At 33.7% G+C, this 24,075-nt stretch overlaps 2 protein-coding genes across 5 annotated transcripts; one reads left to right on the top strand and one right to left on the bottom strand.

Annotated features, from left to right (window-relative positions):
- Positions 1-664: 664 nt before the first annotated feature.
- LOC125222227 (protein argonaute 10-like) lies at positions 665-8,013 on the bottom strand. Of its 3 annotated transcripts, none has more exons than XM_048124733.1 (22): positions 7,996-8,013; positions 5,593-6,232; positions 5,090-5,298; positions 4,813-4,962; positions 4,523-4,656; positions 4,316-4,425; positions 4,128-4,234; positions 3,897-4,035; positions 3,703-3,819; positions 3,346-3,453; positions 3,192-3,263; positions 2,978-3,100; positions 2,728-2,887; positions 2,531-2,652; positions 2,314-2,451; positions 2,076-2,218; positions 1,888-1,950; positions 1,720-1,783; positions 1,508-1,643; positions 1,337-1,410; positions 1,128-1,254; positions 665-1,021 (listed from the first exon to the last, which is right to left on the bottom strand). In XM_048124733.1, exons 2-22 carry the CDS (start codon positions 6,076-6,078, stop codon positions 867-869), a joined length of 2,937 nt encoding a protein of 978 aa, XP_047980690.1. In that variant the 5' UTR covers positions 6,079-6,232; positions 7,996-8,013; the 3' UTR covers positions 665-866. The 3 variants fall into 3 exon arrangements, with proteins under 3 accessions (XP_047980690.1, XP_047980689.1, XP_047980688.1); XM_048124732.1 differs by lacking the exon at positions 7,996-8,013 and adding an exon at positions 7,464-7,659; XM_048124731.1 differs by lacking the exon at positions 7,996-8,013 and adding an exon at positions 7,294-7,437.
- An 11,810-nt stretch (positions 8,014-19,823) lies between these two features.
- LOC125219348 (pentatricopeptide repeat-containing protein At5g43790-like) lies at positions 19,824-22,565 on the top strand. 2 transcript variants are annotated; one of them, XM_048121299.1, is made up of 2 exons: positions 19,824-19,940; positions 20,667-22,565. In XM_048121299.1, the coding sequence occupies exon 2, from the start codon at positions 20,738-20,740 to the stop codon at positions 22,535-22,537; it is 1,800 nt and encodes a 599-aa protein (XP_047977256.1). In that variant the 5' UTR covers positions 19,824-19,940; positions 20,667-20,737; the 3' UTR covers positions 22,538-22,565. The 2 variants fall into 2 exon arrangements, with proteins under 2 accessions (XP_047977256.1, XP_047977257.1); XM_048121300.1 differs by having other exon boundaries at positions 19,832-19,973.
- The last annotated feature ends 1,510 nt before the right edge of the window (positions 22,566-24,075 follow it).

The following is a 24,075-nucleotide window of genomic DNA, read 5'->3' as shown; positions in this document are numbered from 1 at the left end:
GAGTTTAATAGATCAGAAAAAATAAATTTATTTGCTAAATGTAGTCAATACGACATTAAGGCATACAAATAAAGCAAGTCCAAAAATACTTAATTTTTAAACACTAAAGTGCGAGTGTTTATTGCCATTTTCATATATATCCTTGCACACGCATAAATACTTAAATCTATAATAATTTATCTTAAATACTTAACAATATACATATGGAGTATATTATTTTCCATTTCTTTTCCTGAATCTAACAATTAAAAGTCAAAATAAAAAAAAATCTCATTCATTGAAAAAAGAAAAATTCTGAGTATAATTTAAATATTACATACAATTTAAATGTAAAGTTTTGATTGAAAAAATTTGAATTGAGAAAATGGGTTTGTGAGAAATTAGACTGTAGCGATTATAAGACGTGTAAATGTATATTAGATCAAATAACTCTTCCACTTGATGACTGGATGAATCCGAGGCACTTATTGGCAAAAAATTCTAAACCATAATTAGAGATTGAAGCTAAATGTTACACTAGTACTAGCTATACTCCATAGGATAAAAAAATAATACTACTAGAAGAGTAAATTTGCATCTCCTTTAAAAAATTTGCTAATTTTTTTTTAAACATATTTGTCTCTTTTCTAGAATTTTTTAGCCAAACTAAGTCAACAAATTTTGATGAATTAAAAAGTTTCCAGAATGGTTATTATCAGCAGAAACTACTGCTAGCCATTTTTTACATCACTGATCACTAGAGGAGGATAAAAAGCTGCAAGCATTTTTACATCAAACATTTACAAAGAAAGGCCTTAATTTGCTATGCATGCTTAAAAACCCTCATCACTACTAAACCCTAGCTACTACTTCACCTGCTGCTTCCTTCAACAGTAAAACATGACTCTCTTTACATTTTCTTTGAGGGCCGGTAGGGGACGAACACCCAACTCTCCCGCCACTCGTGAGCCTTCCTGCAAGTCCGGTTCCATGTAAAATCTTGCCCGGAAAGCCGCCAAATGAGCATAGTAAGCCGGAGGAACTGTCAAAAACCAATAAAAAAAATGACTATTTTGCACAAATGCATCTCTTTAGAAACATGTGTAAATGTGTAATTATAACAAAAATCAGTTTATATCCTAACTTACCGACTGATACTGAACGCGTGCACCTAGCGTATGTATAACAGAGGTTGTTCGTCAACATCTGAATCCCGTCTGCAGTGAAATTGTTCTCGTCCCAGAGTACATGATAATGTGCAGGCCGGCTCGTTCCCTGCAAGTTGAACGATAAAATGCACATCAAACGTTAGCCTATGGAACTCGTGTGCAAGCACTATTCTGAAATGCACAATTACCTGAATTCCTGCATGACTACATAAATAGAAGTCGAATTCGGTTGGATGGCAGATTTTAGAATCAACAACAGTGCCTGCACAGAAACAAGAAAGTTATACGCATAACATATTCGACGAAAACAAGATGTGTAAGCAAAATCTATGTTATATTCTGCACGATAATAAGTAAACCTGGTAAAATATTTCCGCTCCTGTCAGTGCTGCTCTTGTCTCTGTGATTGTTTGCAAACAGTCTCGTATGGTGTCGCTTCTGAACTATGATAAATGTCACTGGTGGTTGGTAATTTGGCTCCAACGATGCACACGCCTGCATATTTTCGGGTTGTTAAGGGTAATAACAAGGAAATAGACACGAAAATAGTGTTACATTGTAACTAACTAACTTTTCGTATAGCATCCAACTCAAACAGTAGCACTTGGTAAAATTGCCCTTCACTCACACCATCCCTGCTTATATTAAAGTTAAAAATCAGATAAATATAGAGAATAAATTTTTAAAAAGTCCGAAGATAAGCTGGTTGAGTCGATTAAGGTCAGAATGTACAAGTGACCTGTAAAATATAATCCTCTGTGGTTTTTGACCAGTTGCTTTCCGAAAAGAAACCAAAAGATCCCTGCAGAGAGTGAAATAGTGTGATAGTCAAGAGTCGACGAGAAGGTCATAGGTGCACAAACGAGCAAAAAACGACACATTTAAGGGAGCGAAATCAGAGGCATGGGAGAGTGGAATAACGTGTACCTGACCATGCCTCCGCTGACTGTGCCACGAAGAGGATCTTGCCAAGTCTTGTACAAATCTTGGATCAACTCTTGTCGGTGAGCTTGAGCACAAACCAATCCTGCATACTTCGTCACCTCGGGCCAATCTTGAGATGCTACAACCTACATTCCAGTGACACACTTTAGCAAATTGAAAGGATCTTAATGTTACTACTACTATTATATTGAAAAACGAGGGCCTCATTTAGAAACATTACAGCTGCAATGGAAGGACTGGATTCCTCTCCATTTTCAGGATGTGTCACATCTGCTCCGAATATAATTGTTGGTATGTCACTGACAAGAGGTATTCGGCAGCTAATAGCATCCAAAAGAACCGTGTTTCTGCCACCCATCTGTTGAACAGGATACATGTTTAGATAGGATTTGAGACAAAATGGATGTATTGCTGATCTTTAGGACCAGATTACACACCTTAACATTTATTTTCAACGATACGTTTGCCAAGTATTGCTTGTTCATCTTGAAAACATGCTTCGTCAAACAGCATTGGGATATCAAACCAAGGTCAGTTTCACATATTCTCTTCAGATCACCTATCACCACAGAAAATGTTATATATATTTATCGGGAAGAGAAAATCAAGATGTCTCACTTTCTCAAAATCGTACCATATAGGGACCCGTTGTTGTCAGGCAGAATAGCCAACAGAAGATCCAACTCTTTTCCTTTCAGCTTGTTCATACATGCATGATAAACATGTTTCAAAGCTTTCTCGACTTGATCTGGACGAGCATTGTAGAAAGGAATAACAGGTTCTGGACTAAATTCCTATAAGGACGTGAAAGCTTTAGTCAGATTATGTAGTAAAGACATATATATACGAGGACAGTGTTAATATCAAGGAAAAGGGTGTTCCACCATGCCGGATACTTGACACATTTGGGCCAGCTCATTACAGAATCCTCGAGCAACGCTGTCTTGAACACTTCGTGAGAAGTTAATGCATGCCCACCGGCTAACAGTCATGCCATTAATCATTTTCTGTGGAGATATAATTTTACCATGATTAGATATAATGGAATTATATGTGACATATTGATAGTATAGTGACAAAAGCAACAAAAAGTGATACCTTGTTCATCATATTCCACTGGCCAACTTGCGGAAGGCAATCCTTTTCCTTTCCAGTCTCGTGATATTTCAACTGAAAATAACAGGCCAGTTAACGGATGAATCTATTAAACATGTTTAATGGAAAATGTATGATTCCGGAGGCAGCATCTCACCCATGGGGCAGGGAGAACTCTCGCCTCCACCGTTGCCAGTTTCTCACTGATCCTAATTCCGAACTCCTTGGCATAAGGATCCTGATCGTAGCCATTGTGTTGGACAGTCTGCGTTGCAAGAAATTGAGCAAATGATCATTCCATAATCAAGGTCATGGTAGATGTAAATACACAATTATTAACTACCCCAATCCTCAGAAATAAAACTATTCAACTTCTGATTTCTAGTCTCTTTGGGATACTATGATCAATACCAAAGAGATTAGAACAAAAATCCTATTCGGATGTCTTCGCTTACATATAAGATTATGCATACAATTAAGTAGAGAGGTGGACAAAACAAAAGGCATCTGTTACCTGTAGTATGTCATTTTCCCGGTCCCTTGGTCTTTGGCAAGTGACCTTTAAAAGGGAGGTGATTTGTTTCTCGCTCAACCTCTTGGTATACCTTTGGCCCTCAACGATTTTACATGCCTGAAATATAGAGTATTAGGCCACAATTAGGTAATAAAAGAAGGACAAAATCTTACAAACCAAGCACCAATTCAGACCTCCATAGGCAAATAGTTTGCCTTCTTCTGGTTTCCTACTTGAAGGCAAGGCAGATGAGTATACTGAATCGTAAATCCATACATCTCTTGAAAATATTCAACAACTGACTTCATAGTCGAGTTATCATCAACTGGAAATCTGAAAGGGTGGAAATGGCAGTTTACTAAAACTGCAGGAACAACTTTTAAAGAGACACAATATACTTGAAAGAATGTTCTCCCCATGCTTACACTAGCTCTCTAGTTGGTTGAGTTGTGATGCCTGAAACTCGATATTTTCTTCGGACATCCCCTCTGTGGGTCACTTCAACTTTCACTCCTCTTAGGCCCTTCTTTACCTGAACCAAAATGAAGGGTTTATTGGCCTGAAAAAGCTGAAGATTAATCTTTCAGGGTCAATTAGAACGATTGAACACTACCTTCACACGGTCTGAATCAGACAATGGCCTCGACATGACATCTTTCCCCAACAGTTGGGCAACAAATTCAATTACTGGAAGTGCCTCAATAAATGCAGCTGAAGCCATATCTATCATTTGGAAACAGAACATTAAATGGAGAAAACAGTCAGCTGCAAACACACCATGCATATATGCAACCCAACGTAAAATTTGACATGAAAATACCTATGTTTAGTGACAGACCCATCTGAGTAGGCCTTATGCTCTGATAAAATCCACACCATGCCTCTAAACCATCACCTAGCTTTTGTGGTCTACGAATATCAGGAGAAAAGAACGATCTCCCCACAGGGCAGAATCTTTTACATGCAAAAGGATAGAAAATTTTCAGCATCTGATTCAAATTACAATATGATACTTGTTATTCAGTGACTATTAGGCCTAAAACGGTAAAACCTCCATACACGACCATATCTGACAATGGTTCATTTCGACATTACATCAGTTTGTTATACCTTTTCATCGAGAGCTCTCTCAACACAATGTCAAGAATCTGAAGAGCATCTCTCGGACCATCCGCCTGTTTACCAGCAAGGAATTGGCCCAAATGATGCAAGCTTGCCTTCGCAACAAACTTAATCACTACCTTATACACCCTTTCTCTCCTGAAATTTCCACAAAGTAAACTTAATGTTAAAAATTGTACAGCTTCAGTTAATCATTAATTCTTTCAAGATTTCGATCCCCGCGGTAAAAGGAGTTTTGATCAGTGTCAGAGAAGGAATAAATTACTTGGGACCATTGACAGTATCCTCTTCATCAATAAGCTTAATCGTAAACTCCTTCCAAGCAAACGGAAGTTCACCAGCTGTATACAGACTCTTCCTTCCATCGTAGGCTGGTAACCTCATCCCCAACTCAGATTCTTTGTACAGTTTCACGAGCTCCGCCATGATGGCTCGATTCACTACTTTAGAAGTCACCTCGGGGGTGATCGTTACCTGATAATAAGACAGATAAACGACTGTGATAAGACAATTTTCCCATGACCCACTGTGAAGACTCATCAATGCTATACAAGCTAAGGACAATGAGAAACACAGATTCACTCAATTATTCCCCCAAAAAAGACAAGTGGATAGAACAAGAGACATCCATATACATAATTAATATCAGCTTAAGGGCCCCCAATATTTGTGTCACAGAGCTATCAAATTTATTATGAATACTGCAATGTACTACTACAGAAACAGAAACATGATTCAAGAAATATGATTGAAAAAAAGCCATCTTACATCATAGTGGTTCAAATCCTTGTCTGGCAAATCTGCAAAGAAATGGTTGGCCTTGACAATGCATTTTGTTCCGATCTGCCCAAACCCCGGCCTCAATGGGAATGTCAGGGACTTGCTCGAGCTAGGATATCCCATGTCTGATTCACACAAGCTGCCTCCATTTCCAACTGAGACATTGTTGGACAAAGCTGGCACAATGGTTCTACCATTCTCCCTAACAATTGGTTTATCAGCTACCGTGCATGGCCGCGAGCTCGGTCGCATAAAGGCATCGCCTTGGTCCGATTTTCGGCCTCCCCGGCCCCTTCTTCTTCCTCTGTTTCTTGATGGAGGTGAGGTCTGCTTGTTTTGGGATTCTTGCACAGGAGGACCTTTCCCATTTTGAGCAGTCTTTGAGCTTTTTGAAGCTGAATTCATGGAGTTTTGCAGCTGGGGTTTTATGACAAAGTGTTGCTCTGAACTTTCCTTCATCTGCCTTATAGGCATGGTGTATGATGAAACAAACACAGAATTTGAAAACTCTCAAATAAAATAGGAAGGCAAGTTTGGTGACAGCAAATAATTCCTGATTAGGATAGAGAACAGTTTCTTTCCTTGTGGTTCTTGGTTAAACCCCTTGAAAGATCAATGATTCCATGCACTGAAAAAACCATCCAAAAACAGAGATATTTTGATGTCAGCAACAACACCCAAATTGTAAATTATACACTAGCATGGTAATACAGGAAAAAAGAAAAGCACACGCAAGAGAGAGAGCATTAAAGAAGAAGATTCTTTAATGTAGGAAGACACAGGCATTTAATTTCTAAAAATTTTCTTCTTCCAATCTTAAAATCTAGAAAATATGTCACATACGTTTCCATAATCAAGCCAAAAATGAGCAGAGTATATATATCCACCGTACCATAAAGATGAAGAATGAGATAAGTTTTTTTGACTCTACTCAATGTACAGCCATAAATGAAGATGGTAAAAAAAGTATATTTAAAGAAAACACTGACACTTACATAGTAAAGTATATAGTAGGTCCAGAATTATCACCAAGACGCAAATCGAAAAACCTTTTCTTTTTTGCAAAGATCCAAACTTTTTCAGAGAAAATAGAAGTCCCAATTCTTCCTTTTTCTTGAAATTGAGAAAAAAATGGGAAAAAATGGGATAAGAAGAGAAGCCATTTTTGGATTGAGCAAGAATACATATATGTTGAGACAAAGAGAAAAACATAACCAAGAAACTCAAAAAACTCTCTTCAAATCTTTGGTTAGGAATCCAACATGAGACACAAAATCCTTAAAAAATGAAGCACATGTGAACAAAAATAGGAATAAACATATACAAAATCATAGTATTAGAAATGAGAAATCTAATCAAATAGTAGAAATACCCAGTAGACAAAGCCACAATTCACCTTGTCCCCTAACCAAAACCAAGAGCAGCAGCAGTGAAAACAGAAAAGTTTGAATAAATCCAAGGTAATAAGGACACATTACCATAACATATATATATACACACACATGCATATACATATAAGCCCAATGTGTGTGTGTGAAGAAGCTATGCAACCTTGGTCCAACACAAGCATAAATAAATGTGAGGACAGAAAATATGACTGCTCAAGAAAGAGAATAAAAACGCCTAGAAAGCTACAAAAGAGCAACACAAAACCATAGGATTAAAAGGAATAAACATTGAACAACTCACTGCGAAAATCAACATCTCAACCCCCAAATTTTCACTGCTGCGTATGAAAACGACGCCTCAGTAACACGAAACACGAATAAAATGTATGCTGCAACTGCCAAACAATAGATATGGAGCTCCAAGATTCAAACTTTGAACTCAACAACCATTCAAAAACACAAAGACTGCACCTTTATATCCTTTTTCCTTGAATCTGAGCTTTGAGAGGAAGTGGGCTTTAATCATGAACCTAAAGTTAGATTCAAAAAAGATGGCAACTGGGAAAGGGGGGTTAAAAAGAAAGTGGGGATAAGAAAGATGGGCTCTCCGATTTCAGATTGTATAAATAATGAGAGAGAGAGAAAGAGACTCAAAAGACTATTTTTTTTTTTTTCAAGAATGATGTTTCAATGAATCTTTTATACACGCATGCAAGTGCTTTTGATGTGTTCTTTATCACGTGTAAAAGGCTTCCCTTTTGCTTTTTCTTCGAATTGCAACCATACATACACAAATATGTATGCAATTCCACTTTAGTGCAGCCTCGGTTTTGTACAACAATTGCCTCCCCAGCATATTCAATTCAATCTATAAAAAAGCTAAAGTAATAGATTCACTATACACATAATTGTGAATTTCAATGAGAGGCCAATGGAGGGAAGAGGCCATTATAAAACACAGAAGAAGAAGAGAAGAAGAATAATTCGAACTTGTAGTCCTCACCACTGCAGAGATTTCAATACTCTCTCTCTCTCTCTCTTCAAGGTGGCTTTTTTACTACAAGAACCAAGTTTTTTTATCTTCTCTCTCTAGCTAGGGAAGCTGCTGCTGTGATGCATTGTCCCAAAATCTTTTGTGTACTAAAGCAGTCAAGCTTTGGTAAGCTGTAACGGTCGGTTGAAGCTCAAAGGAAAGGTGGAGGGAATGGGGGCCACAGCCACACCTCCAGTGCGTGTGAAGTGTGTGGGATTTCGATGATTGTAATCTTTTTTCATGGATTAAATTGGGAGTGCAATAAATGTGCTGCCATGCCTTACCTTTTTGCCTCCATCCAAAGCCTATTTAACCATAAAGCTGAATCCCAATTTCCACTCAAATTTTCATTTTTTCTCTATATTATGTTTGAATTAGACTCTTGATTTAATTGGAATCTTTAACTTTATAGTCATAGTGGAATCTGAACACTTTATTATTTTGGAATATGTACATATCTTATTTTTTGGATATTATCCTATCATATTGTTTTATTTATTTTTTTTCTTTTTATAGTACATATTTATCACATATGATTCATAATTTATCCAATCAGCGAAAATGCAATCCAAGTAGAAAAATGAACATTATGATAAGAATCTAATCTCTTTCAATATGATAAGAATCAATCGAATTAGTGTAAATTGTAGTAGTAGAAATAATTAAGACTGGGATATTTCAATATTGAATCTATATTAGTATAGTGGAGTACAAATCAAAAGGATTTTTAAAATGGCGTGGTATAAAATCAGGATCCTGTGAGTTACTTGAAATCTTAATCAAATTGTAGATTCCTTATTATAAGTAAAGTTTTAGGTGATCTATTTTAATAATATGCCCTATATATGAATATGACAATAGAAATCTTTAAATAATTTTCGTTGGTTTACAATTATGCTGTTGCACCACGTTATCAGGGAGCTTTCATTACTTGTATTGGTAGTCATGTGCAACATACATTTAAAGCAAAATAGATATATACTATAAAAAATTGGTTTCTAACGCAATCGCCCAATATTTTTGCTATGTGCTTCATATATAGTTGTAACTTGTAAGGCACAGGGAGGCGAGGCAATGTCGCGATTGTCATAAAATTTTTATTGTTTGGTTTGGTACAATAAGAAAGATGACTCATATATAAGTAGGAGAGTACTCATTTGATCATAGAGATGTTATGCTACATATAAAAATTAAAGCTTGTTTGATTAATTATTAATATATTTTAAAATTATAGAGACAAATGGCAATTTGTTTTTATATAGTAATACATTATAGAGACAATTGACAATATGAATTTCTGTTTTTTTTAATATATATTGTTGAAATTTTACATCAATAACCTTTTATAATATTAGAATAAAATAAAGAGATGAAACAAAAAAATTATACATTAACGTTAATTAAACGAGAACCACGTTCACAAATATTATTCACATATAGTAGTACAATATAACATTCATGTCAATATACTCCATATCAATATAAATAAAATATTTACTCCATCAATCCAACTCAAGATGACCATATTTTCAATGGAATGAGATTTTAGATGGAGTTATTGAATAGAATAAAAGTAGAAAGAGATAGTTAATCGAATATTTAAATGAGATGGGGAAGAAAGAGGGTTTATTTCAAATGTAGATAAATGACCCTCTTAGTTAGGGGGAAAAAAAATGTGATAATCTTGAATGGACGGAGAAAGTGTATTATTTAGGCAACTATAAATCAATATATAAATTATTTACATTATGTACAATTATTATCAAACATTTTTATACTAATATATAAAGAATTATCAAAAAGGGGAGTATTATATACCGTGTATGTATTGATTGAGATGATTTTTTATATAGAAATTATGTGCAAAATATGACGACACTGATTAAATAAATTACCATAGTTAATTTCTACGTGAAGTAGTCGTTCATGATTATACTCCATAGAAGTATTTATTTTAAAAATAATTGTGGATGATTCACCCATTAAAAAAAGAATTGTTGAAAAATTAAAATAGAGAATCAAAAGAGTTGAATCATTTTGGACATAAAAATGATGGGTCATGTTTGGTGGGTTGTAATCTTGCAATTGAAAAGGGCACTAAGTTTTGCTCATTACATTTTGGTCTCTTGTGATTGCTTATTGTTTTGCCATCATTATACTTTTGAAAAACTGTCATTCTTCTTTTTGTTCTTTTTCATACATGAAACCATTTCTTACTCAAAATTATCCTAATAACGGTTGATGAATTACAGTGTTTGAAGTGAAACATTTTAAAGATTAGAGTGTTTTAAGCAAACATTTTTTAATTATATTTCACTACTCCAATTTTATCTCTACAATTATGGAATTCAAATTTGTGTTAAATTATGATTATTTAAAAATAATTACAATTATGATTCTTTAAAATGATCATAATTGAATTATATTAAAATCATATTCATGGAATAATTGTAGGGAAAAAATGATTATTTAAAAATGATTACAATTACGATTCTTTAAAAATGATTACAATTAAATTATAAATTATTTAACTACCACTTGCATTAATAGTGTGATTACTTTTATTTGGAAAAGATTATAAGAGTAATAATTAATTAAATTTAACACCATATTAATGGATTAATTATAGGGAAAAAAATAAATTAGTTAATTCTATCCCTACAATTATGGAATTATTTAAAAATGATTACCATTACGATTCTTTAAAAATGATTACACATGGATTATAAATTATTTACCTAAATACCCCTAATATTTCTCTTATTTCTCTAAATACTCTAAAACTCTTCTTTTATATATTGTATAGATATGAAGGACCTTACTTTCCGGAAAAAAAAATGATGACCAATAACTACAAATTTTCACACTGAGTATGGTAAATGAGTTATGGGTTTGCACACCACGACAACGTTTTTCTTTTTTCCTAAGTGAAATATTTAATCCCATTTCATATTGAACATACACATAACTGTACTGTTGATTTTTATGATTGAATTTGGGACCTTAATCTAGGCATAGAAATTAAGAGCATCCTTTTTGCCAACGCACATTGAACATACATATAATTGTACTGTTGATTTTGTTGATCGAATTTGAGACCTTAATCTAGGCATAGAAACTAAAAGCATCTATATCGGTACTCGTTGGCAAGAGGAGGACCGTGCCAACAGCACGGCGAGAGACGTGCTCGCCGCTGCACTCTTGCCATCAGCACAGACGTGCTCTTGTCGAAGAGCACCGTCCTTGCCAACGAGCAGGCGACATGACAACTTCTAGTTGGGAGGTGACCTCCAATCTCCCCATGCGCGATTGGGGCTCGTTTTTATTCCATTAATTTTTTTTTTAATTCATAAAAAATTGAAAAAATCCGTAAAATAAAAAAATATTTTTGAATTAAAAAAAATATAGACGGTTTTCAACCGCTTTTTTTCAAAGAAAAAATTTATTTTTTTATATCCTAAAATTATCTATAAATACCCACATTCATCATCCATTTTTTACATCAAATTATCTCTCACTTATACTTCTCTCATATTTTTTTTCATGCAACTCACCTTCATATTCCTCTTTCTCTCAAACACTCTCTCTAAATTCAAAAATGAATCCGAAAGAGAGGAGCCAAAGAAGATTGACAATGCGCGATACCGAAGCCCACGTCGACCTACAAGAAGACCTAGTCAAACATATTTGAGCAAAATTGGGCCACGATCAATGGTTTTTTTTTTAAATTTATGAATTTAATTATATAACTTTTAGAATTTTAATTATGTAATTTTTAATTTTTTAGTAATTTGTAATGGTATTTTGGGTATTTTGATGTTTTTTAATATTGTGAAAAAGTTTTTAGTAATTGAAGCATTTAAATTGAATAATATAATGGTGGAATTTTTTAATAAAATAAAAACATGCTTTTGCGGAAGAACAGAAAATTAAAAAAAAATAAAGATGGGTCCCGATCCATATCTATACTCTTGTGGAAGAGCATAAATATAAATATGGATGCCATGAGCTCTTACTACAAGTTTGGACACTTGTTGTAATGGAGTTGGGCGTAGTCACAATATTTGTTTTATTTATGAGTTCGGATTGTTTTTTTTCTCGATCAGCTGCCCTAAAATTAAATAAAATAAAATACTATTGATAATAGTAGTCTAGAAGTAGTTCAATGGTAGTGGACAAAAGAAAAGGATATTTGATAGTAGTGGGGCATTTTAGGAGTTGCGTTTCCCAAAATGAAGACCAAATTTAATAATAAAAGAAAATTGGCAACCCTAAGTAGTGCGTGGGAGGTGGGGCCCAACATGAATTGCAGCACCCAATTTCTCAAAAAATGGGTTGTTTTGTTTGGATTTGGAGACAGATCGGTTGATGTGCATAAACATTATTCTATCAATAATAAATACTTTATCCCCCAAAATAATGATCAGCCGTCAAATATAGTGATACAGTAATTTTTTTCACTTGACCCCCCAATTTACAAGGAATGTAGAGATTAGAAACACTTATTTAGTCATATACGGAGCACTCTACCAACTCTTTTTAAATAACACAAAGTATTTGAAAATAAAGAGAGTAATTCATTTTCTTTTGATGAGGAGAATTCCAGTATTAAATATTTTCTGTTCACATTCTCTACACATCATGTAAAATCATATGGTGAGATCATCAGCCTTCTTTGAACCGTTCTTTCTTGTGTCAAAACCAACACGACAACCACAGTTCTCGTAAAATTCAATGGCATTGTCCAATGTGGGGAAGCTACGGCCAACAAATGGTTTAAGCTCTATAGGGCATTCTGGTGTATTTAAATCTGTAATAATTCATAATCAGAACACACTTAAAAACTAATGATGAAGTAAAGACAAGTTTCCATCTACTGGATTTAGAAAGATAATAGGTCATAATAAAGACAAATCGTGGCATACAACGCGTACAACTATCTTCTACGAAAATGGGTCATACTAAACCAAATCGAAGCATAGCGGAAAAATCGATCAAATAATATAGGTGAAAAGATTCATAAAACAGAAGACAATGGCAGAAACGGATACAAATATATGAATCGGAGCATAATAAACAAATGAAAAAAAAACATAACCAAACCTTGTATTCTCAAGAACGTCATCGGGGTATGATTGATTATCTACGTGCGAAGTAGAATGTGTGTCGGATTACATTTTTGGAGTTGGGAGCTGCCAATGACGATGATATAGAATTGGAAATGGAACATATTAATTTGGAACGCGATTGAACTCCAACGACGATGTAATCTGGAACACGACATCGACGATTAATAAATCAGAAATAATAAATCTTCATGGAAAAAAGTATAATGGAAATTTGATGGTACATCGGCTGAAGAAGATAAAGATACGAAGGAGATGAAGTTGAGGAATATTAACTCATAATTCACGCATATGATTTGTTAGTAGAAAGAGAAATGGCAAGATTATAGGAGTTTCCATAACAATCGAGATGTAGCTAATGACTTTAGTGACCTTATTGGATTTTTAGTGAATAAAATAATATGATTTAGGAAATTAATTGAGCCATTAGATTTTTTAATCTCAAGATGATCTCGTCAATATCTATCACCACCGCTACGGCGCTGATATGGTTTAATAAACACATGGAATAATATAATAAATTATTTGAATGAAGTATGTGTTGAAGGATTTGAAGTCCTACTAGAATGAAGTAAAAACCTTATCCAATGAAGTAATAACGTTTCTGAATGAAGTAATAAACTCACTTGAATAAATTGCATTTTTTAATGTGAATAAAGTAAAAACTCATTCAATGAATTCGAATGAAGCATATGTTGAATCATTTCAAAACCTACTTGAAGCAAGTAAAAACATGTTGTAGTTTCAATGTATTACGTACGTAATGAAGTAATAAACCTATACAATGAAGTAAAATTGGCTTGTAATGAAGAGCGAAAAAAATTTACACAGCAGCATATCTCATCAAAAAACTAGATCTAATGGCCCAGATTTGGTCTCTAGTTCGGTCTTTAAGAAGGGTTCGACATTGATTACAACTCTCTCTATATATATATATATAGGGGAGCACTAGGGCGCATCCTTAATTAGAGTGCTAAGGTACATCCAACCACGTGCTGCCATGTGGCACGAAAAATGCAATATTGTATATATAAAAATGCAATACACATTTGTGAAGTTGTTCATGCATTTCCGCAGATTGCATTTTAGTTATAGGAAAATTGCATTTTTTATTGTTAAGTTTTGCATTTTCACATAAATTGCATTTTATATTGTTAAGTTTTGCATTTTCACATATATAAATGCAATCCGTATAGATATAAAATGCAAATTAAACAATCAATATCGAAAATGCAAAACTCAACAATAAAAAATGCAATCTGCATATAATAAAAATGCAATCTGTCGAAATTCAATTATAACTTTTACAAATGCATATTGCATTTTTCTTCATATAATATTGCATTTTTCGTGCCACGTGGCAGCACGTGATTGGATGCACGTTAGCACTTTAAAATTAGTTTGCATATTTTTCTTCATATAATATTGCATTTTTCGTGCCACGTGGCAGCACGTGATTGGATGTACGTTAGCACTTTAAAATTAGTTTGCATATTAGTACATCCCGATATATATATATAATATATATATATATATATATATATATATATATATATATATATATATATAAGGGGGAGTGATCAATTGCTAACTCATCATTTGATTGCTAACTACAACTAATTTAAGGCCACATGATTTTAAAAAATGTGTGGTCTACAATTTGCCACGTGTAATTTTCGTTTTTATTAATTTAACCGAAAAAGGTAAAAAAAAAACGCCAAATTAGGGTTTTGGATGAAAATGTCAATATAGTGTTTCGAAAATATCAACACAATGCTTTGAGAATGTCAACACAAATTTAGGATTGACATTGTATATGCTTTATATTGACATATTATCTTAGCTGCATTGACATTAACCTGTGTACGAAAAATACGAAAATTCTAGAATTTTTTTTTCAAATTTTGACGTTAGAACATATGCATGTAGTATATCGTTGGAATCATTATAAAATTATCTTTAATTTGATATATGTTATATGAATTTAAAGTTTTGAGATTTCTTTTAAAAGTTAATCATAATTAACTTGACATTAATACCCCTATTGATATTTTTTGGAATTAATCCTATGACCTTATTGACGTTTTTTGTTGATCGTATTGACATTTCGTGGTTGATGATCTAGGCCTTTAATTTGAACATCTAATGGCTATTATTGAGTTGTAGTTAGCAATTAAACATTGAGTTAGCAATATAACACTCCCATATATATATATATATATATATATATATATATATATATTACATAAATACTTTTTGATGTTTCAGTCGTGAATATAGATAGTTATTGAAGCATTTTTATAGCAATTTTGGTATCTAGTAATCACATTTCGTGGTACAAGTCAATTTTTCAATCCAAAATACTCCCAAAGCATGGTACCATCTAAATATTTCATCCGTCCCACCCTAAGTATGACACACATTTTTTTTGGAATGTTACATCCTAAATTATTAGCATTAAAAATAGAAATATCACTCTCTCTATTTATTTTCTTACTCTTTTATTTTATCTTCTTTTTCGCTTAACTCATAAAACAACACTACATAAAATTTTACGATTAAAAAGAAATGATCCACTCAGAATGGGATGGAAGGAGTATAAATAAAAGGAAAAAGCTAATAGCAATATCTAAGACAATTTACTTACACATTAAAATTAATTAAGTGGGATTATTCAGTTTTAATCAAAATGATACTCATGTGTCAAATTTTTTTTAATTATTTTTGCATAAAAAGGAGATGGAAATTATTTTCTTTATTTATTTTGGATAAATTTACAATTTGAAATATCATTTCAAGTATCCATAAATAAGAAAAATATAGTACTCCTAATATTTAGTACGTGGATTGAAAGTCCAAAAAATATCATACTCCCTTCCACCCTTCGTCCTTTAAAAATAGACCACATTTGTCATTTTGAGATATCTCTTAAAAATAGACCAATTCGATTTAAGTAAACTTTTTTCTCTCTTATAAGGTGAGTCCCATTCTACACTAACAATACTCCAATCACTTTTTCATTCTATCTTTCTTTTATTTTACCAACTATGCATTAAAATACATGTCATTTCAAAAATATTATATTATCAGGAACTTTTTATATAGTTCACTCTTTATATAAAGACAGGAGAGTCCAAGTGAGCACACACTTCAACATGTAAGCAATAAGGTATGTCTTCAAACTGCATGGTTACATCACTCCTTCTCCGAATAAGACAAAACAAACAAAATTATATTTAAAACATTGAGTTGGTGAAAGCATGCCATCCTATTTTGGTAGCTATCCTCATTTGTATTTTGCAAATATATTTAAGAGAGCTTACTCCATGAGAATGGGACACTATTTTCTCTAATGAAACGAATGACTTTATATACTTTGGAACAAATGTGAGTACAAAATGATGCATTTGTTTGTCAATGAGACCAACTACTTACTCCTTTCACGAGCTAGGTTTTGATGAGGCTACTTAGGCATAAAACTCTTTAAAATTTCAAAATGAAATGATGATTGTGCATTTAGTATGGAAGAGAAATTATGGTGCAGAGAGGTACACAAATAAGAACAAGCAATTATTAGAGGGAAAATAGTATGTTTGGTGGAGGTGTAGTAGTTGTCACAATATTGACAACAGTAAATAGTAGTGCATGTTAGCCCATTATTACAAGGATGGATAATAGAAGCCCTCAATTCTATGATCAATCGTTTAATTTTCGAATTATCTATAAATCAGCTAAAAGAAAAGTCATCGAATCTATCAAGGGGAACCTTGATCACAAAATAACTTTGAATTCAAAATAATACTCACCTTGTTTCACAATAATTGAATTATTATTTTTATTTAGGGACAGTCCAATCCATCACATTAAACTCATTTTTTTACTAAAAAGTAACACATTTTTTTCCTGTTATTTATGTCTTTCCATTGAACAATAAACATATATTGTTAATATTTGTGAAAAAAAAAGAACGTCTATTCTGCCACATAACGGAGGGAGAATAATTGAGATCGATTATAAGAGCAATAAACGCCCTAGCCACCGCCTAGCTAGGGCATCTATATTGCAGGAGGCGAGCAGAGAGGGAAGGGGAGAGCGCCCGAGAGCGGCTGGCCGGTGGGACGGCGCCTATTGCGCGCCAAGCCGATTTTTCATTTTTTAATTTTTAATTTTTACTCTATTTATACAACTCATTGCACTTCATTTTTTAAATATTTGATAACCACCAATAATTAAAATATATTGAATTGCAGAGCTTTTGGGAAGGCTGTTTGGCTAGGCCGTGAGAAGTAGGGCATTGGTTAGGTTGTTGGAAGAACATGATGATATGGCCGAAGAAATTTTAGGATGAACTATGGTTAGAGCATTGTATTTTGAATGTCCAATGAGAAGAATAACAGTTTAACTTTACCAAAGCCATGAAAAAAGAAAATAAAATTGCATGGTAAGTATATAATATTAGTACTCCTATAATTTAATCAAAGATTGTGAAATTCTACCTGATCATCAATTTTGATAATTATGTATAAAATCCTCAATTTTGGTTATTTAATTGAGAAGTTTCGAGATTTACAAAGGTTGCTTAGCTACACGCGTGCAATGTTAATTTAACTTCGATCCATCTCAATTCACTTTCACTTTTTGTCTCTACAAAAACAATTGAAAAAAAATTATTTAGAATTTTATAATGCCGGAAACTAGGGATGTATGAATCGATATAATATTTACACTAATTATTACTTCTCCGTCCCAACTTAAATGATTGATTAATTTTCTGTACGTGTTTTAGGAAAATGATAACAAAATAGTTAAAGAGAAAAATGATACTCCTACTTAATAATACTAGTTAAAATGGAAAGAGCAAATAAAGTAAGAGATATAATAGTTTAGAGGAAGTCAGTCATATAAACTAGGCTTGAGGAAGTATTTATTTTCGCAAAAAAAAAGTAGTTGTACCCCCTTTTGTGAACAAAACGCATGTTTGTTCATAAAATTGGAGATTTTTCATCACTAGGAAAAATTTGTTACCACATCATTGGCTAGCAATGGGAATTTTAATCAATTAAATCATCAAAATTAAAAGAGAACCTATAACCTCTGTCCATAATACTCCATTCATTGCAAATAGAAATTTCGTTTTTATGTTTTAGTTCGTCCGCAAATAGAAGTCTTATATTCTATTATAAATGGTAATAGGATATCATGTATTCAAAAAACTCATTTTACTTATATTTTATTTAAAACTAATATATATATATATATATATATATATATATATATATATATATAAAAGTGGTTTTATATTCCAAAAATTTTTTTTCTATTCCCTTTTCTTAGTACTCCATATCTTAAATCTGTGCTGCCACGAAATGAGACTCCTAATAACGAACGGAGGTATTTATTCACAAATGACCACTTTATTAACAAAGTTACTCCTACAATGTAAGTGAATTAATTTTGGACGCATTAAATTATATGCAGAAAGTTGGGCTCACTTGACTCAGAAAATAAAGTTTTTAATTACTACACACAGCCTGCATCATCACTCTACCCAAGCTTCTTGCGCTCGTGATAGTATGAGCAAAACCAAATGATGGCTTTTTAGCTTTGTTACAGCCTTTTTAGGTAGTAAAATAGAGGAAAAGGATAAAAAGTCGTAGACATGAGTAAAAAGGACCTTAATGCCGACCTAGTACACAATATATTAGTACTATAATCTAAAATGATTACTAATTCAATTAGTGGCGAAACGAGAATTTAATTTGGCACAGTGCCAAAGCAAAAAATCTGGTCTTTGCCATCGTTAATCGCTGCCGGATATTTCTTGGCATTGTGCGTCGGCAAAAGCAATAGCGAATTCTGTGAGAGAGAAGCTAGAGATACATATGATGAATGTCGATAGAAAAGTATATGGGAAACAATGGTGGCTCCGTCAATAATAAACTGCAAGAGAGTGATAATGAGGCATGGCGCAAGGGAGATAACTGCGAAGTCGACAAACTTGTTACCGACGAAGAGGGTAATTAGAACTTAAGGATTCGCACCCATTATAATTTTCAAAGAAGGGAGAGAAGACTCAAATAGTGGAAAATCACAATAAATACAAAAAATTATCATAAAATTTTATTAAAAATAAATAATGAAATAATCAAAATGCATCTAACCTTTTCCAATCTTACTTACTAGGAGTAGTACTATAATTTTGAAAAAAAGCTATGCTGCCCATTATTTTAATAATAAAAGTAGTAATAAACTTCCTCTAGTACTCAATGGTTTTTTTTGAATCGAATGTGTGAATTGCATACTAGTCTACTTACAATATTTGTGTTGATTTTGAAGTATCTTGAGAAGATCTTGTCCCAATAATTTGTACACACAGAAACCTGATTTTGGTACTATCATCGTCATCATTCCTACTGTCTGGTTTTTTGGTCTTTTGACACATCCTTTTCCGATCTTGAATTCTTACAGGACCCTGTCATGCTTAAAATGACAAACCTGCCCTTCTTCAGTATTACCAAATATATCCATCATCCATCTTCATTTATAATTAATGGCCCAAAAAAAGATATTTAAGTAAAGCCCACAGACTTCAACATTATATTCGGCCCAATATAAATTTTATCAGCCGTCTATTTCTTTTATATCACTAAATATAAAAGAGCAAAATTTCGCAAGCCAGCTGAAGATAAAGTTGAACCAATAAAGAAGAGTATGGAAATCGCTCAGTTATATATGTATTGATGTTGTTGGTTAGCGAATTGAGGCTAGAAGCAAGATACCGGTATTCTGGTACTACATGTTTCTCCGCTTTTGATATTGATGGTGATTTTTTTAATGCGGCTGCTTGTGCGCATTCTATCTGTTTGATAATATTGCTGAATGACATTTGCTGCAATTAGTTTTAGTAAAAATGCTATTTCACTTTGCTATTGTGTGTAAGAGATGAATTTCTGTATTAACTCGGTCTTGATTGAAATTTGAAATGATTGGTTAAATTGGAAAGCTTTAGAGCAATTTGAGAAATCCTGATATTTTTTGGAGTAGTGTTGTGTAATTGTAGCTTCATTTTTTTTTCCTCTATTGTTCTCCAGCACGCTTTTCATGAATGTGTAATTAAGGTATGGTGTTTGATGCCGTAGTCTCGATGAAATTTGATGCTTATGCAATTCATGTGTTGGTCTGATTTAAGCTTCATATTCCTAAAAGGCTTTTCTTGTAAGCAAATCCTGCTAGTAATGATACTGATGCATTTCATTTGTTAGTGGAGAGGAAGTAATAGTAGACTATGGTGACAGACCTTAATTAGTTGGAATTACCTGTGAATCTACTTGTAGCTTGATTAAGCTAAAACTTCAAATTTTGAGTTAGCCATTGTGTATGGCTTGGTTATGGTGAATAATTATTTCCTAAGCTTCCTAATAATCTCTCATGCATTACTTCACTGAATTATAACTCTGCTTGTTCATAGCATGTAGTCGGTTGGACTTGATTGCTAATACTACACCTGTCTTGTAGTCCACGTACTGAATGCTAAAGGGATAAGGGATACAAGATGAGCTTCTTGGTGTCGCAAGATCAACTCCGACATGATGAGAGCAGTAAGCCCAACACTCGACTGTCCAATCCTCCACCTGTTGCAAAAATGCAAGACTTTCAATACTTTGAAACAAGTACATGCTCAAATGATCACAACTGGCCTCATTCTCCACACCTACCCTATCAGCCGTATTCTCCTCATATCTTCTTCACTGTCTCCATTACCCTACACGATAGCCATATTCAGCCATGCCCCAAACCCAAGCATATTTCTTTACAACACCCTCATCTCACGCCTCACTGTAAACAATCAAGTGAAACTTGCACTTTCTCTTTATGACCAGATGCTTGCTGACCCCGATCTCAGACCCAATAATTACACATACCCATCTCTGTTCAAGGCATTTGCAGCCCAACAATGGTTCAAACACGGCCAAGCCCTGCATGTGCACATCCTAAAATTCATTTACCCTCTTCACGACAATTTTGTTCAAGCCTCATTGCTTAATTTTTATTCAAGATGTGGAAGAGTAGATATTGCTAGATATTTCTTTGATCAGATAATGGAACCAGACTTAGCGACATGGAACTCTATATTATCTGCTTATGCACGGAACTCTAGTGTTAGCTTATCCGGCGACCCTCGCCTTTTGGATGAGAACACAAGTTCATCTCTGGAGGTTTTAAATCTGTTCGGCCACATGCAGAAGTCTGGGGTAGAGCCAAGTGAAGTGACATTAGTCGCCATAATTACTGCATGTGCCGAATTAGGCGCCCTTGGCCAAGGCATCTGGGCGCATGTTTATATAATCAAGAATGCACTTAGCCTCAATCACTATATCGGCACAGCACTAATTACCTTCTACACAAATTGTGGCTGTCTTGGATTTGCTAGTCAATTGTTCTACCAGCTGCCTCATACGGATATATTCTGTTTCAATGCCATGATTAGAGGTCTTGCAATCCATGGCCGTGGATGCGAGGCTCTTGATTTATTTGAGACAATGAAGCATAAGGGTCTCGCCCCCGATGATGTGACAATGCTGGCTGTAATGTGTGCTTGCTCACATGTGGGATTGGTGGATGAAGGGCGCAGATATTTTGAGTTGATGACCAGTATCTACGGACTTGAGCCTAAAATTGAGCACTATTGTTGCCTGGTGGATCTTTTGGGTCGAGCTGGGATGGTTAAGGAAGCCGAGGAAAGGATTCTGACCATTCCAATGAAGCCAAATGCGGTTTTGTGGCGGTCTTTACTTGGGGCAGCTCGAGTTCATGGAGATCTCGAGACAGGTGAAGTGGCACTAAAGAAGCTAGTAGAGCTGGAGCCGAAGACTAGTGGGAATTATGTGCTTTTGTCGAACATGTATTCGTGCATGAAGAAATGGGATGACGCCAAAAGAGTAAGGCAGTTGATGAAAGAGCGGGGCGTGGAGAAAATGCCCGGGAGTAGTTTAGTTGAAGTTGATGGTTCAATGCACGAGTTTCTTGCTGGTGACAAGAGCCATCCTCGGGCTAGAGAAGTGTATTTAAAGCTGGAGGAGATGAACGCGAAGCTGCAGGAGCACGGGCATCGTGCAAGAACTCGAGAAGTGTTGTTTGACATCGAGGAAGAAGACAAGGAAGAAGCTCTTTCTTACCACAGCGAGAGGCTAGCAATCGCGTTCGCACTCATCGCGACAGATTCTTGCACGCCGGTGAGGATCATAAAGAACCTCCGGGTATGTGTGGATTGCCATTCGATAACTAAGCTTTTGTCTCTCATATATGGGAGAGAGATTATAGTTAGAGATAGAACTAGGTTCCACCACTTCAACAATGGCAGCTGCTCTTGTTTGGACTACTGGTAGAAATTAATCTTTTTACTTATTTGGTGTTGTTCGTGAGCTTCAAACTTAAAAAATATTTTGACCACAAACATCCATTTTTATAAATTAGTCGTAACTAATTCATCAATTATTACTTCTATAGTTGAAAGTTGAAACTACAAAACAGAGTAATTTACTACTATTAATTTTATACTTCGAAGTGTGAACGTATTTCTACTAAATAAATACCAAAGCTGAATTTACGGGAGTATTTAATAATGAAGACATAAAATATTTAAGTAATGTTAAATCGTGCGAGCGGTAGAAGAAACATATCTTATCAAAACAAAATATTGTAGTAATGAGAAATTTTAGGATGTCCAACAAAATTTCCAATTATACTCTTGATAAGTTTTTTTTTAATTCATATCTCATTCTATACTAATACTTTATTATTATTTTAATATTTTTTCATATTTTATTAATTTTGTGTTAAAATTCGTACCACCAGCAAATCATAAGACGGATGGAGTACTATATGTCTTTATCAATAAATTATAATCAGAGTTTGATTTTTAGAGATTAGTACTACTTTATATTTTAAATTTAATTTTGTTCTTCATTAAAAAAAATATTTGCTGAGAATTACTTCCTCCTATGCATTCCACTGTGATTATGTAAGTCCTATGCATTCCACTGTGAAGTCTGTGACATTGACAAAAATAATACTTCATTCATTCCACAAATATTGTCATACTTTGACCGGACACGAATTTTAAAAAATGTAATGAACAGTGAGTTAAAAAAGTTAGTGAAACATGGGTCCTATTTTTATAAATTAGTTTTATAATAAAACGTGAATAAGAATGAGTTAGTTGAATATGATGTCCGCTATCAAAATTGGTAAAAAGTGAAATGAGACAAATTTTGTAGGACTGGCGAAAATGACAAAAAGGGACAATCTTTGTGGGATGGAGGGAGTATGTTTAAGTAAATGGAATAATGAAATGGCTGACCTATTATCAAAAGTAATATAGGATAATATAAATAAAATAATAATGAAAAACATTCCAAAAAATTGACCTATTTATAAGAAATAATAGTATAATAAAATATAAATAATATACTTAATAATGAAAAACATTCCAAAAAATGTCATACATTTAGAGCGTCTCCAATAGCAATAGGCTAGCCATAAGCTAGCCATAGGCTAGCCACTCTCTCTCCCTGCCACGTCTTCAGCACTAAAAATCCATCTGCCACATCATCATTTTACTCAAATAGGCTAGCCTTAGGCTAGCCATAGGCTAGCTGCAATAAAAATAATTAAAAAATAACTATATTACGGAATAAAATTTATGATAAATTACGGAATTAAATTTACGAGACATATACGGGAAAATTCATTCATTTCATTAAAAAAAAGGTACATAGATAAAAAAAATACATGATTAGGCTAGCCGCTCGATGTTGCTCTTGTACAGAAATTTAGAGAGAGAAAACTCGTTAAAATAAGTGGTGCAAATGAAAATGAAACTAAAATCGCGTATATATAGGTTTTCAAAAAAATTTTAAAAAAA

Source organism: Salvia hispanica, chromosome 4 (genome assembly GCF_023119035.1).
Source record: "Salvia hispanica cultivar TCC Black 2014 chromosome 4, UniMelb_Shisp_WGS_1.0, whole genome shotgun sequence".
Lineage (NCBI taxonomy): Eukaryota > Viridiplantae > Streptophyta > Magnoliopsida > Lamiales > Lamiaceae > Salvia > Salvia hispanica.
Note: the sequence above shows the minus strand (reverse complement) of the source record. Positions and strands in the feature narration are given on the sequence as shown.

What these genes read in the sequence shown, in the direction of transcription:
- LOC125222227 (XM_048124733.1), bottom strand. Translation starts at nt 6,078, where the DNA reads ATGCCTATAAGGCAGATGAAGGAAAGTTCAGAGCAACACTTTGTCATA. An exon ending in TGTGTCAAGTATCCGGCATG is followed by an intron (nt 2,888 to 2,977) that starts GTGGAACACCCT and finishes ACGTCCTTATAG; the next exon opens with GAATTTAGTCCAGAACCTGT. An exon ending in CACGCGTTCAGTATCAGTCG is followed by an intron (nt 1,022 to 1,127) that starts GTAAGTTAGGAT and finishes GGTTTTTGACAG; the next exon opens with TTCCTCCGGCTTACTATGCT.
- LOC125219348 (XM_048121299.1), top strand. Translation starts at nt 20,738, where the DNA reads ATGATGAGAGCAGTAAGCCCAACACTCGACTGTCCAATCCTCCACCTG.